Source organism: Pituophis catenifer, unplaced genomic scaffold, assembly GCF_029215685.1.
Source record: "Pituophis catenifer annectens isolate HBS135680 unplaced genomic scaffold, rPitCat1.0.hap2 SCAF_13, whole genome shotgun sequence".
Lineage (NCBI taxonomy): Eukaryota > Metazoa > Chordata > Lepidosauria > Squamata > Colubridae > Pituophis > Pituophis catenifer.
In genome coordinates this window covers 21,405,837-21,419,073 of record NW_027256893.1, presented here as the reverse complement: position 1 = coordinate 21,419,073, position 13,237 = coordinate 21,405,837, and the positions used below count along the sequence as shown (strand labels likewise).

At 43.3% G+C, this 13,237-nt stretch overlaps 2 protein-coding genes across 2 annotated transcripts in view; one reads left to right on the top strand and one right to left on the bottom strand.

Annotated features, from left to right (window-relative positions):
• FTO (FTO alpha-ketoglutarate dependent dioxygenase) overlaps window positions 1–8,231 on the bottom strand; it is a 176,681-nt gene extending 168,450 nt beyond the window's left edge. The window contains exon 1 of the mRNA XM_070952940.1: window positions 8,082–8,231. Coding sequence (XP_070809041.1) covers window positions 8,082–8,123 — 42 coding nt within the window. The 5' untranslated portion in view covers window positions 8,124–8,231. The remainder of the gene's footprint in view (window positions 1–8,081) is intronic.
• Window positions 8,232–8,547: 316 nt separating this feature from the next.
• RPGRIP1L (RPGRIP1 like) overlaps window positions 8,548–13,237 on the top strand; it is a 61,878-nt gene continuing 57,188 nt past the window's right edge. The window contains exons 1-3 of the mRNA XM_070952662.1: window positions 8,548–8,623; window positions 9,854–9,969; window positions 11,021–11,165. Coding sequence (XP_070808763.1) covers window positions 9,894–9,969; window positions 11,021–11,165 — 221 coding nt within the window. The 5' untranslated portion in view covers window positions 8,548–8,623; window positions 9,854–9,893. The remainder of the gene's footprint in view (window positions 8,624–9,853; window positions 9,970–11,020; window positions 11,166–13,237) is intronic.

Genomic DNA, 13,237 nt, shown 5'->3' with positions numbered 1-13,237 from the left:
ACTGGTAGCGGAAATTTTGAGTAGTTTGGAGAAACTGCAAATACCACCTCTGACTGGTCCCAGAGTGGGGTGGGTAGAAATGGAGATTTTGCAATATTCTTCCCCCAGGAGTGGGGACTTAGTTTCATGCATAGCTCTAAAATGAAGGAATGTTCCTTTGCATAGACAAGTTCTATGGTGGGGGGGGGGGAGAAAGAAAGAAAGAGAGAGAGAGAGAGAGAGAGAGAGAGAGAGAGAGAGAGAGAGAGAGAGAGAGAAAGGAAAGAAAGAAAGGAAAGAAAGAAAGAGAGACAGAGAGAGAGAAAAAAAGAAAGGAAAGAGAGAGAAAGAAGGAAAGAGAGAGAGAGAAAGGAAAGGAAGGAAGGAAGGAAAGAAAGGAAAGAAAGACAGAAAGAGAGAGAAAGAAAGGAAAGGAAGGGAGGAAGGGAGGAAGGAAGAGGAAGGAAGGAAGGAAGGAAAGAAAGAAAGAGAGAGAGAGAGAGAAAGAAAGAGAGAAAGAAAGAGAGAAAGAAAGAGAGAAAGAAAGCCAAATTACCAGGACTCAACACCAGGACAGATTAGCTGACAATCTTATTTATTACCGAAGGAAAACAATATTTTGCACCATGCTGCTTAAAAAAAAAAACCCAGTCTAATCACTTCAATTACATACTGTCACAGCAACAATATTTAACTGTTTCCAAGCATGAGTTCCAAAAAGAATGATGGTTTCGGGGGCCCCACCGCAACTTGCACGATCCTGCACCAATTCGCCCTCTTTTGCATATCACACGTGTCCCTTATTTTTAAAGGCGGGTTAGCACAGGAAAGGCTGGGACGTTTGTTTAGATTTAAATGAAGCGAGCTCATTTAGCTGGGCTGTGTTTATTTATTTATTTTAGAACATAACATTAACATATAAAATACTTCAGGGATGGAGAGGCCGGGAAAACCTTCATTTGTTAAGATAAACGCCAGTTCCACCCCTCATATCAATCCTGGGCTAATAATGTTTCGATGCCAACATCGAACAGCAAACCTTCACCGGCTTCCAAGCGAACAGCACAGATAGAGAGAAGAATTAACTAATAGTCCTTGTCTTACAACGGTTCGTTTAGTCACCGTTCGAAGTTGCAACGGCACTGAAAAAAGGGATCGACGGCAGGGGTGGGTCCTACTTATCTTTACTACTGGTTCCACATGCACAGATCACCCATGATGACGTCGTGGCGGGTGGGCGGAGCCTCCCGCCAGTTTTACTACCGGTTCTATAGAACCGGACAAAACCGGGAGCGACCCACCACTGATTGACAGCCGTTTTTTACTTATTGTACGACCGTGGCCGCATCCCCATGGTCAAATAATCCAAATATAGAAATTCGAATAATAAAATAATAAATAAATAAATAAATTCAGACGCTTGCCGACTGACTCGTATTTATGATGGTTGCAGTGTCCCAAGGTCACGTGGTCAGAGGTGGTATACTGCCGGTTCGTACCGGTTCAGACGAACCTGTACGGTCGACTAATGCCGTCCTATTTAGCCACAGAAGACACGCGTGAGAGCAAAACGCATGCACGGGCGGCCAGGCGCATGGGTGGAAAGTGCACGTACACGCGAAGCGAGCATGCACGCGCACGGCGAACCGGTGATAAGCATTTCTGAAACCCACCGCTGCACATGATCCCCTTTTCTAATAAGCAAAGTCAATGGAGAAGTCAGATTCACCAAACAACCGTGTTTCTTCTTTAACACCTACAGTGATTCGCTTAACGACGGTGGAAAGGTCATAAAACAAGGCAAAACTCACTGAACAACTGTCTCGCTTAGGGAAAGAAGTTACGGACTCGGTTTTGGTCATTAGGTCGAGGATTGCCACTGTTTATGTCTCTATGCAGGAAGTCATCCTTTCTCCCCTCTGTTCCCTGAACTTCTGCTTGCTGCGGGGCTGCGATCTGGCATTCCAAACTTCCTAATCATCCATCGATTCGGTTTTCCGCGTAGTTTATCATCTGAATTCCGACGGGAACGTAAAGAAGCTATTTGTGAGGTCAACCACGGCGTAGTCCTCTGCCGACATGATATCGACGCCGGGTGGGAAGAAATTGCCAAATGCAGCCGATCAATACCTCGTTTCACCACTGCAGCCTTAGACACACACAATGCGTGCGTAACCCTCTTTTACGGCTATGAAAATAATAATAATAATGGAAACCGGGAAATAAATGCTTCCCTCCGGCTAAACTCTTTGATTAGTTGAGGGCAGAGGTGACCCCAGCAGCTGCATCAAGCGAAGTTTATCACCTTATATAAAACTGTCGAGACAAGCGGCAAATAAAGAGACACTAGGATTCTCTCGGCGTTAAGAGTGACTTTCCACAATGCAATGCCCTGGCTGTTGTTTTGTTTTGTTTTGTTTTGTTTTGTTTTGTTTTGTTTTGTTTTGTTTTGTTTTGTTTTGTTTTGTTTTGTTTTGTTTTGTTTTGTTTTGTTTTGTTTTGTTTTGTTTTGTTTTGTTTTGTTGTTTTGTTTTTAGGATTTCATCTCTAAGAAGACAGGTCGTCCTTGACTTACAATCGAAAATGTCCGTCGAGAAGCGAGACGGTTGTTAAGTGAGTTTTGCCCCCTTTTACGACTTTTCTTGCCACAATTGTACAGGGAATTACCGCAGTTCACAACTTCCGGAGGAAAGTAGTTTCACTGATTAGAACAATTAATCAGTGAAATAACTTGCCTCCGGAAGTTGTGAATGCTCCAACACTGGAGGTTTTTAAGAAGAGATTGGACAACCATTTGTCTGAAGTGGTGTAGGGTTTCCTGCTTCAGCAGGGGGTTGGACTAGAAGATCTCCAAGGTCCCTACCAACTCTATTATTCTATGCCATGCCATGCCATGCCATGCCATGCCATGCCATGCCATGCCATGCCATGCCATGCCATGCCATGCCATGCCATGCCATGTCATGTCATGCTATGCTAGTCTATTCTCTCTTCAAATCTATTTTCTCTTCCCTCTTCTATTCTCTATTCTTCTATTCTATTCTATTCTATTCTATTCTATTCTATTCTATTCTATTCTATTCTATTCTATTCATTCTAATTCTAATTCTAATTCTAATTCTAATTCTAATTCTAATTCTACTCTACTCTACTCTACTCTACTCTACTCTACTCTACTCTACTCTACTCTACTCTACTCTACATTCTATTCCACTCCATTCCATTCTTAACAGAATCTGGCTCCCACATTGACTTTGCTTATCAGAAGATCGCAAAAGGGGATCAAATATCAATCAGATGCCAGCATCCAAATTTTGATCATGTGATGCTTCCATGGTCGTAAGGGTGAAAAGCGGTCATAAGTCACTTGTTTTCGGGGCCGTTGTAACTTTGAACGGTCCCTAAAAAAATTCTTGCAAGTTGACGGTTACCACCTGTACCAGGTCCGCAAACTTTCACATAACAAATTAAAAGCCGCTGCTGCCTGACCCTCGCAATATTCTTAAAGTTGTGATTATTATCGCATTGATTTGAGAATCCTTCAAGCAATGTTTGAACCAAGGAAAAAGATCCTTCACTCCCTTCCAAGGCTTGCTGATAACCCTGGTACAGTTTGCTCAGTGACTGTTTCAAGTTACAACTGAAAAAAAAAAAAAATGATTTAGGACCGTTTTCCAAACTTACCACTGTGGAAGCATCCCCAGTGGTCAAAATTCAGACGCTTGGCCACTGACTCATATTTATGACAGTTGCAGTATCCGGCGGGATGGGGGGGGTGTCACAGGATCCCCATTTGTGACCTTGTGACAAGCAAAGTCAATGGGGGAGCCAACTTCGTTTAACGTCCGTGTTACTCAGTCAAAACTGCACTGATTCACTTAACAACCGTGGCAAGAAAGGTCCTAAAATGGGGCAAATTCACTTAACAACGGTCTGGCTAAGAAATTCTGGGCTCCATTGCGGTTGTAAATAAGAGGGCTTACCTGTATTGGCAGGTGCTTAAGCACTCGCTAGATACATCCCTGAGCTTATTTACAGCACAGGAAATACGTCCCTGCAGAAGTTTCCCTCCCGTTTATATTTTATCTGCTTAATAAATCTGAGTCCGGATATAACTCAGTAAGACAAACCTCACTCCTTAATTAAAAAGGCCATTTTAAAAAGGGGGGGGAAAAAGAAAGAAAAGAAACCAGAAGGACATTCCTTGGGCTAAGTGCGAAAGATTAAGCGGCTGTCCAGCCGGCAGCCCTTCTTCGCCAAGGAAGATCCAATCGAGGGCAGGGGGGTTTAAATCATGAAAAATAAACCATCTCAACAGCCTGCGCTCAATAGCAAGCAGAGAGCCAGGGGGACGCAGGCCGCCTTGGATTAACACATTTCCAGTTATAACAAGTAATTTTACAGAGGATTAGTATCTTGATGGGCTGATCAATACGAGACTCGGGCTGCCATTACCGATGAAGAGAAAATTACCCCTCTGGTGTAATCAAGGACGTGTGTGTGTGTATATGTGTGTGTTAGTTCTCCTTCATTTACAAAAGCCATTATTGTAATGGTTGCAGAGTTAACAGCTGGGGCAATCTGAAGCAGGCGATCCGGGGCCGTGATGAATTTTAAAACAGAGAGCATTTGCCACGCTCTCCATCTTACCTTTCATCGGCTCGCCCTCCTGAATCAGGGCATTGTTTCCAACCCACAGGTGATGCATTATGCCCCACGCGCGCTATTCCTCAGCGAGCTGTCTCGGTAATAGCGCTGGGAGTGGGGGGGAGCCAACGGGTTAGCATCCTAGATTCTTCTGAGCAGACAGTTTAAGTTTTATATACACACACACACAAACACATGCAGTTTGTGTATGTGTAACATACACACAACGTGTTTTCCCGAAAATATATTAATTTTTGCTCCAAAAGACGCATTAGGGCTTATTTTCTGGTTAGGGCTTATTTTGGGGGAAATACAATACTAAATGCATCCGTTTGGCTGACAATCTTAACTGGGGCTTATTTTGGGTATTACGAGCATCCTGAAAAATCATGCTAGAACTTATTTTCTGGTTGGGTCTTATTTTCGGGGAAACAGGGTACATATACATATATATATATATTAAGTGTTTTCCTATCGAAGCACCTAGTCTACCCCAATATGGAAGGGAGCATACTGCTTCCGTTTCATCTTTCAGCTCCAGTCCAGGAGCCCTCAAGCAGTCGCATTCACGACAAACCATTTTATATCAAATTTATATTTGCTGATAAAGAAATAAAGGGAGACTAGTATAGATCTATTTTTTTTTTAATTTGATTTATATGCCGCCCTTCCTCGGAGACTCAGGGCAGCTTACAATGCGTTAAGCAATATTTCAAGCTATTTAGCTCTCATCAGCTAGCCATACCCTTACTCGGATTCAAGTAAGCTGGGCCGTTAACACGCAGTCAGGCTGCAGCTAGGATAATGAAGCAGGACCCACAACTTCTAAACTGATAGTAAAGGCCAGAAGATGACAAGGTAGAGAGCTTGTCGAAACGTTGCCAAACCTTTAAAGTGTTGGTTAGGATTATAGCCAGAGTTTTAAAAGACCTTACAAAGTGTTTTGTTGGGATTTTGGAGGATTTTGAGCTGAAATCTTAGCCAGGATTTTAAGCATTTTAACTAACAGACTTTTAAATGACGTGGGAAAACACCCAAGATTTTAACTTTTTACATACACACACCCGAAAATAAGACATCCCCTGATAATAAGCCCAATCGGGCTTTTGAGTGCATGGCAATAAGGCCAAGCGCTTATTTCAGGGTTCAAAAAAACATAAGACAGGGTCTTATTTTTGGGGAAATGCAGTAGATCCAGACAGACAAGCAGATTCTGGGTAATCAGACAAACACTGTGATAGTAGACAAGGACCAGACGACAACGGTGATGATTGATGTAGCAGTGACAAGTGACACCAACATCAGGAAGGAGTATGGCAAGCTGCAGAAGCACCAGGGCCTGAAGGTGGAACTAGAAATGTGGAAAATCAAGGCCAAAGTGGCCCCAGAAGGAGCACCCAAGATTGTGACTCTACTACTCCAAAGCCTTTATCATGTCATCATCCAATCCAACAAGGGAGAACTTCATTCCTGAGGCACAGTAGGTTCCTCAGCCGTGACATAACATGGTTCTGATATTGTCTAAATTTGTAAAAAAACCTTGACTATCCACCTACACAGAAGAACCAGGAAGCCACTTGGAAGACTACTTTCTACTCCAGAGATGTGAAACCTGAAATCCTATCCTTGAACTTCTAGAAAAGAGTTTCCCAACCTTGGCCATGTCCAGGTATATGGACTTCAACTCCCAGAATTCCATAGTCATTGATGAGGATTCTGGGAGTTGAAGTCTCCTCACCTTCAACTGGTGAAGTCTCCTCACCTTCAATCCCCACCTTCAAGATTGGGAAACACTGTTCTAGACGCTTCATCATTGACCATGCAAATATTTGAGTACTCCATATCTAATGGGGCAATAAATGCCTGTATACTCCATAATTCACACGGATGAAGCACCTCATTTGAAAGTATGATTTGCTGAAACGGTTTTCTGAACAATTTGAGGTTGGCAAAGTTCCCTCCACATTACAGGCCATCAATTATGGCTTGTAAAACCAACTCTTGTCTTGCATTGACACAACTTCATGGAAACATTATAGGTTAGTGATGAATCAACCTTGTAATCACTATCCAACTGATTACTTCCTCTAAATGAGGAGCTCTCAGGAACCCTCGCTATAAAAAACAGATTATCCCAGTGAATCTTTAATTCTGAAGAAAACAAATGAAACACAATGAAATAATAGAAGCAAACTTGCCTTTCTTGTTGCAGTTTACGGGACATGGAAAGACAAAGTTACAGTTCTTGCTGGAATGCTTCACAACAATTGCAACATTACCCAAATTGGCCCCGAGAATAAAATACATTAAAGGGCAAAGTATTTCCAATAATTATCTGTGGAGCTGCACTGTTAAACAGTGTATTCTTTTAGAAAGTAAGGGGAAAACTTAGATATAAATTTGTTATTTGCAATGCAGCCAGAAATATCAGGGAAGGAATGAGGTATTTTTCCTGGCATCTGAAAGACTTAAATCTGCCTTCAACAGCTTCAGGAGTTGATATTTTTCTTCACATTGCTGTGATTTATTTATTTGATATTTGATTTGTTACCTGACCTGCATTTATTTTATACGTAACTCAAGGCAGCTATTATAAATAAAAACCATGGCCACATGATCAAAATTCAAAGACGGTAGTGTCCCGGCGTTACCTGGTCCCCTTTTGTAACGGCTGTTAAGTGAATCTAACGTTGCTAGTCAATTGAGAAGCCAGATTCACATAACAACTCACAGTCTTACTAACTGTATCTCTTATTAAAACGTAAATGTTTCTTTCAGTGACGATACAGGTGGTCTTTGACTTACGACCACAATTTTGAGCCCAAAATTTGTTGGCAGTTCAGTGTGGTTTGCCCCCATTTTATGGCTTTTCTTGTCACGGCTGTTAAGCGAATCGCCGGAATTATTAAATTAGTAACATGTTTTTAAGTGAAGCTGGTTTCCCCATTGACTTCGTTTGCCAGGAGGTCCCAAAAGGAGATTACATGACTCCAGGACACTGCAACCGTCATAAATGTGAATCGTTTGCCAAGCATCCCAATGTAAAACCATGTGAGGGATGCTGCACTGGTCGGTAAGTGTGAAAAATGATCCCAAGTCACTTTTTTTCCAGTACCGTTGCAACTTCGAGCGGTCACTAAACGGACTGTTGTAAACCCGGGACTACCTGTTACCATTTCAGACAAACCGTTGTCCAATCTCTTCTGAAAAAAAAACAAACCTCTGGCGTTGGGAGCATCCCACGACTTCTAGTGGCAAGTCGTTCCGCTGGTTCACGGTTCTTTCACTAAATGGCAAATTTCTAGGTTGCTTCTCTTTGTGCAAAAGCCGAGATTTTGTGCAAAAGCCGAGAATTTTGCACGCTGAATTTGCAAACTTGGGTTTGCATCAAACTTTCGGCTTTGGAAGGACCAGCGCACCTGCAGAGCCCGTGTGCTTTTTGGGCTAAGCTTTACCTTCGCCTCCTTCTCTCTTTCCTCCCCTCGGGTCCTCCTCATGCTCCTTTCGGCCGCCTTTTCCCACGTGCGAAAGAACCCGACTCGCTTCCAGCCTCGAACTGTTCAGAAACAGCCTCTTCTGCCTTCCTTGGGCAGCGCTGATCAGCCTTGCCTGGAACTACAACTGGAACTACAACTCCCGAGATGCCCCGCGTGGCTTCCGGTGCCATCCCGGAAACACGGGAGGGATGGGGGGAGCGTAGTTAGCGTCCCGCAGGCGGGAAAGCGAGGGATTCCGTGCCGGAGAAATACAACTCCCAGAAGTCAGCGCAGCGGGGGGGGGAGGGAGAGAGGAGACACGTCTTCCTTTGGAGCAGCGCCCTGGGGCGGAAGTGACGTTGGGGATAGCAACGGAGGCGGTTGCTAACGGGGGAACGCGACGCAGCGAGGAAGAGGAGGAGGAGGAAGAAGAAGAGGAGGAGGAGGAAGGCTGCTGTGAGCCTGACAGGAGGAGGAGGAGGAGATGCAGTCCCGGAGGAAAGAGATCGGCTGCCGCATCTGTAGGTGATTCTGCTAGGAATATATTTGATTGATTGATTGATTGATTGATTGATTGATTGATTGATTGATTGATGGGGGCTGACTGGGGATGCTTTATGTTTTTTTCTGAAAGATCCGGAATTATTAAAAAGAAGGGCGCAACCTCTGAGCTGGTAGGTGTATAAAATGCCGCAGACGACAAGATTCACCTATGCATGTACGCAGCCAGTCCTCGACTTATGACCACAATGGAGACCGACGTTTCAGGTTGCTAAGTGAGACCTTGGCGAAGCTGAAGCTTGAGGACATTTTTTATTTTTTTTTGGCACTGAATTACTGCGGCTGATAAGTCCGTAAAACCCTGCCGTTAAGTGAATCTGGCTTCCCGCCCCCCCCTTTGGTCGCCGAAGGTGGATCGCCCTGCAACCGTCATAAATACGAGTCGGATGCCAAGCGTCTGAATTTTGATCACGTGACCACGGGGATATCCGCCGCAAGGGTTGTAAGTGTGGAAAAACGGTCATAGGTCGCTTTTTGTCAATGCCGTTGTAACTGAAATCTGTAACTGACACTTTTCTTGCCACTTGTTCTTAAGTGAATCACTACAATGGTTAAGTTAGTAAACATGGTCATTAAGCAAATCTGGTTCCCCCCCCCCCCCGTTGACTTTGCTTGTCAAAAGGTCGCAAAAGGGGATCACATGACCCCGGACACAGCAACGGTCATAAGTACGAACCAGTTGTCAAGCATATGAATTGGGATCACATGATCCTGGGGACGCTACAAATGCAACTGCGAAAAATGGTCATAAGTCACATTTTTTCAGTGCCGCTCTAACTTGGAACGGTCACTTAAACGAACTGTGGGGAGACGAGGACTACCTGTCGTAAATGTGAGTCAGTTGTCAAGCCTCTGAATTTTATGATCACACGACTGGACTGCCCTCTATCAGAAATGGTGTAGGGTCTCCTGCTTAGGCGGGGTGGCGGGGTGGTTGGACTAGATGATCTACAGATGATCCCTTCCAACTCTTTAATCTGTTAATGAGGATGCTACAAAGGTTGTAACTGCTGGCAGGGTCCAGGAGAAGAGCCTTTTCTGATCATGGCTCCCAAGGTAAGATCTGCACCCATCCTTGTGTTCTTCCTGAAAAACGTGGAGATGAAGGATCCCTCATTTCAACCCTAACTACAGATATTCTCCTTGAACATAATTTGCTCTGTTCTCTGTGTCATTTGTTTTATAAACAGAGCAGGAAATTCGTAGTGCCCTGCTGTTTATACCTCAGCCATGTCCGCTGAAGCTGATGAAACATTGGAAGATCTCCCAGTGAGAGACGTAGGTCTAAACCTCGGAGGACATTCAGGTTTGTCACCCTGGTTAGAAATCGGATTAACTCCTGAATGTCTTTGTATGGTAGAAAGGTTCTTCTGCTAAATTATCTCTGAGGGTACATATAGTATCATTTATTTTGTTTGGTAGGAAGCAAGCTTTAGCCTCCTTCCAGTTTGACTACAATCATAGTAATTAAATCCTCACAGAGGGTTACGGGCACACCAGGGCTCAGGGGTTAAAGACACTGAGCTTGTCAGCTGCAGCCCAGGTTCGAGACCTGAGTGCTGCACGACGGGGTGAGCTCCTGTTCCTTGCTCCAGCTCCTGCCCACCTAGCAGTTTGAAAGCCTGCAAATGCAAGTAGATAAATAGGTACCACTTTGGTGGGAAAGTAATAGCGTTCTGTGTGCCTCATGATATAATCATGCTGGCCACATGACCACGGAAATGTCTTCAGACAGTGCTGGCTCCCTCGGCTAAGAAACAGAGATGAGAGGTGCCCCCTAGATGGAACATGACTGGACAGGGAAATCCTTTATCTTAAAGAGATGGATGGGTCCCTGAGGTTACCTGTTTGGTGTATATTGCAAAGCTATAGGGACAGAAACTTGCATGTCTGAATGTGCTTCCTCCTTCCCTTTATCTTCACTTAAACTAGGGAGGGGCTCATAATTTACTCATCTTACTTTCTTGCACCAGACTCAGACCTCTTTTATCTGACTCCTTCCTTCCTTCCTTCCTTCTCTTTCTCTTTCTTTCTTTCTTTCTTTCTTTCTTTCTTTCTTTCTTTCTTTCTTTCTTTCTTTCTTTCTTTCTTTCTTTTTCTTTCTTTCTTTCTTCCTCTGTGCACATTCTCTCTAACTTCTACCCTGAGCTGGAATCTGAACTGGTATCTCGTAAAGTCCTAACCGTTAGAAGGACGTTACCTACTTCATCCCTGAGCTCAACCTTCCCTAAGGCCATTGCAGAGGAGTTCGCAAAACTTTCCTGGCCTCAAATCTGCCATCAGCAAAATTTACGGTAGTCCTAAAAACAAAACAAAACAAAACTAACCCTTGATTCCTCCTCCTTCTCCTTTTGCAGAACCATCAGCTGCCCAAAATGTTAGGGCTCGGCAAATCGTTTCGCGGATTCACCGGGAGGAACTTGAAGATCGATACCTTCGCTTACACGAGGAGAACATCTTGCTGAAACAACATGCCCGTAAGCAAGAGGATAAGATCAAAAGGTCTGGCTTCCCTATTGACTCCCTAAAATGTTGCTTGTAAAATGAAACCCGGGTAGTCCTTGGCTTATGACCACAATTGAGCCCCAAACTTATATTGCTAAGTGAGACATTGGTTAAGTGACTTTTGCCCCATTTGGCAAAATTTTTTTGGCCATCGTTGTTAAGTGAATCACTGCAGTTGTTAAGTGAGTCAAACAGATGTTAAGCGAATCTGGCTTCCTCATCAACTCGGCTTGTCAAAAGGTCACCAAAGGGGGAATCGCATGAACCCGGGAAAGCCGCAACCGTCATAAATACAAGTCCATTGCCAAGCATATCAATTTTTATCACGTGACCATGGGGTGCTGCAACGGTCGTAAGTGTGAAAAATGGTCATAAGTCACTTTTTTCAGTGCCGTCATAACTTCGAACGGTCATTAAATGAATTGTAAGTCGAGGACTTCCTGTACTTGCAGAGCGTGTCCTATCGTGGGATAATAAATAATTAAGCTGGGTTCCTTTGTCATTTTTTAAAAACTCTTTTCCTTTTTAAAAATCCAAAACTCTTAAATTGTTTTAAAAACCTTCAGGAGACTTTAACCTTCTTTGTTCACTATAGCAAGTCACTTCTGGGTTCATTTCCAGCGGCTGAACACATCATACCCTCCTCACGCATCTGCTTTTTGTTCTTTTTTTTTCTTTAAAGAAAAAGGTAGGAGTTTGCTAAAAAAAGGGGGGGGGGGGTTGTAAATCCTTAAATAGATGAAGTGTGCCTCTATTTTCAGGCTCCCGTCTGGGTTTTCCACAAAGAAACAGGAAAAGAAATCCAATGTCTTCCTATAAAGTAGTTGCAGCCGTTAAAGAGATGTGCGACCGATGTTGTAAAGTTTTGAACTTCCCTCTTCCATCAAAGCCACCTTTTCTTTCTTAGCCTGCCAAGTCCTGCTCCCTGACCCAATCCTTCACTGCTGCGAGTATCTTCTGATTTGGGGGGTATTACATCACCCTTCCACGCTCCTTTGTCTTTTGTTCTAGCTTCCCTCTGTTTATCAAAACTCGAGAGGAATCAAAGGTACAACTCTGGAGACGCCAAAAGCAAAAATTTACCCTTTTAAAATTAGATGAAAACCATTCCTCCTGCATCCAATTATTATCCAACCACGAGCTGTTAAGCCACTCCTGAAACAAATTCCTTATGTGTCCAATCACACTTGGCCAATAAAGAATTGTATTCTATTCTGTTCTGTTCTGTTCTGTTCTGTTCTGTTCTATTCTATTCTATTCTATTCTATTCTATTCTATTCTATTCTATTCTTATTTCATTCCATTCTATTCTATTCTTCTGCTATTCTATTCTTATTCCATTCCATTCCATTCCATTCATTTATTATTCTATTCTATTCTGTTCTATTCTGTTCTATTCTGTTCTATTCTGTTCCATTCCATTCCATTCCATTCATTCATTCATTCATTCATTCATTCATTCATTCATTCATTCATTATTCTATTCTATTCTATTCTATTCTATTCTATTCTATTCTATTCTATTCTATTCTATTCTATTCTACTCTACCCTACCCTACCCTACCCTACCCTACCCTACCCTACCCTACCCTACCCTACCCTACCCTACCCTATCCTATCCTATCCTATCATTTGCTAAGGATAAGACGCAGCAAGGCACAGAGGATGATTAAAAGCTGGCCTGGTCCATCTACTCATTTTAATTCTTTTATTTGGCAGAAAACGCGTGGGTTTTGTTCCCCTGTCCTTGCATGGAAGCAAGACATCAGCGCAATGTGTTACATATTGCAAGCATACATGGGATAGTTTAATATCACATGGAACTGCAGCCTTTGTGCCTGGCCTCACCACATCCCGAATCTTTAACGACACTTAAGCAGAGTCCACAGTTTCTTAGGAAGGTCATCCGTTCCAAATTTGAGCAGCATATGGACCAAATATGTCTCCCTTCCCACTTGACTAAACTTTCAGTGATAAGCCTTAGGAAACTATTATTTGTCAGTGCTATAAAGCAGATTGCTGGCCGGTGGTTCCAATTATCTTCAAAGGCCTCTTCGCAGGCCGTCATA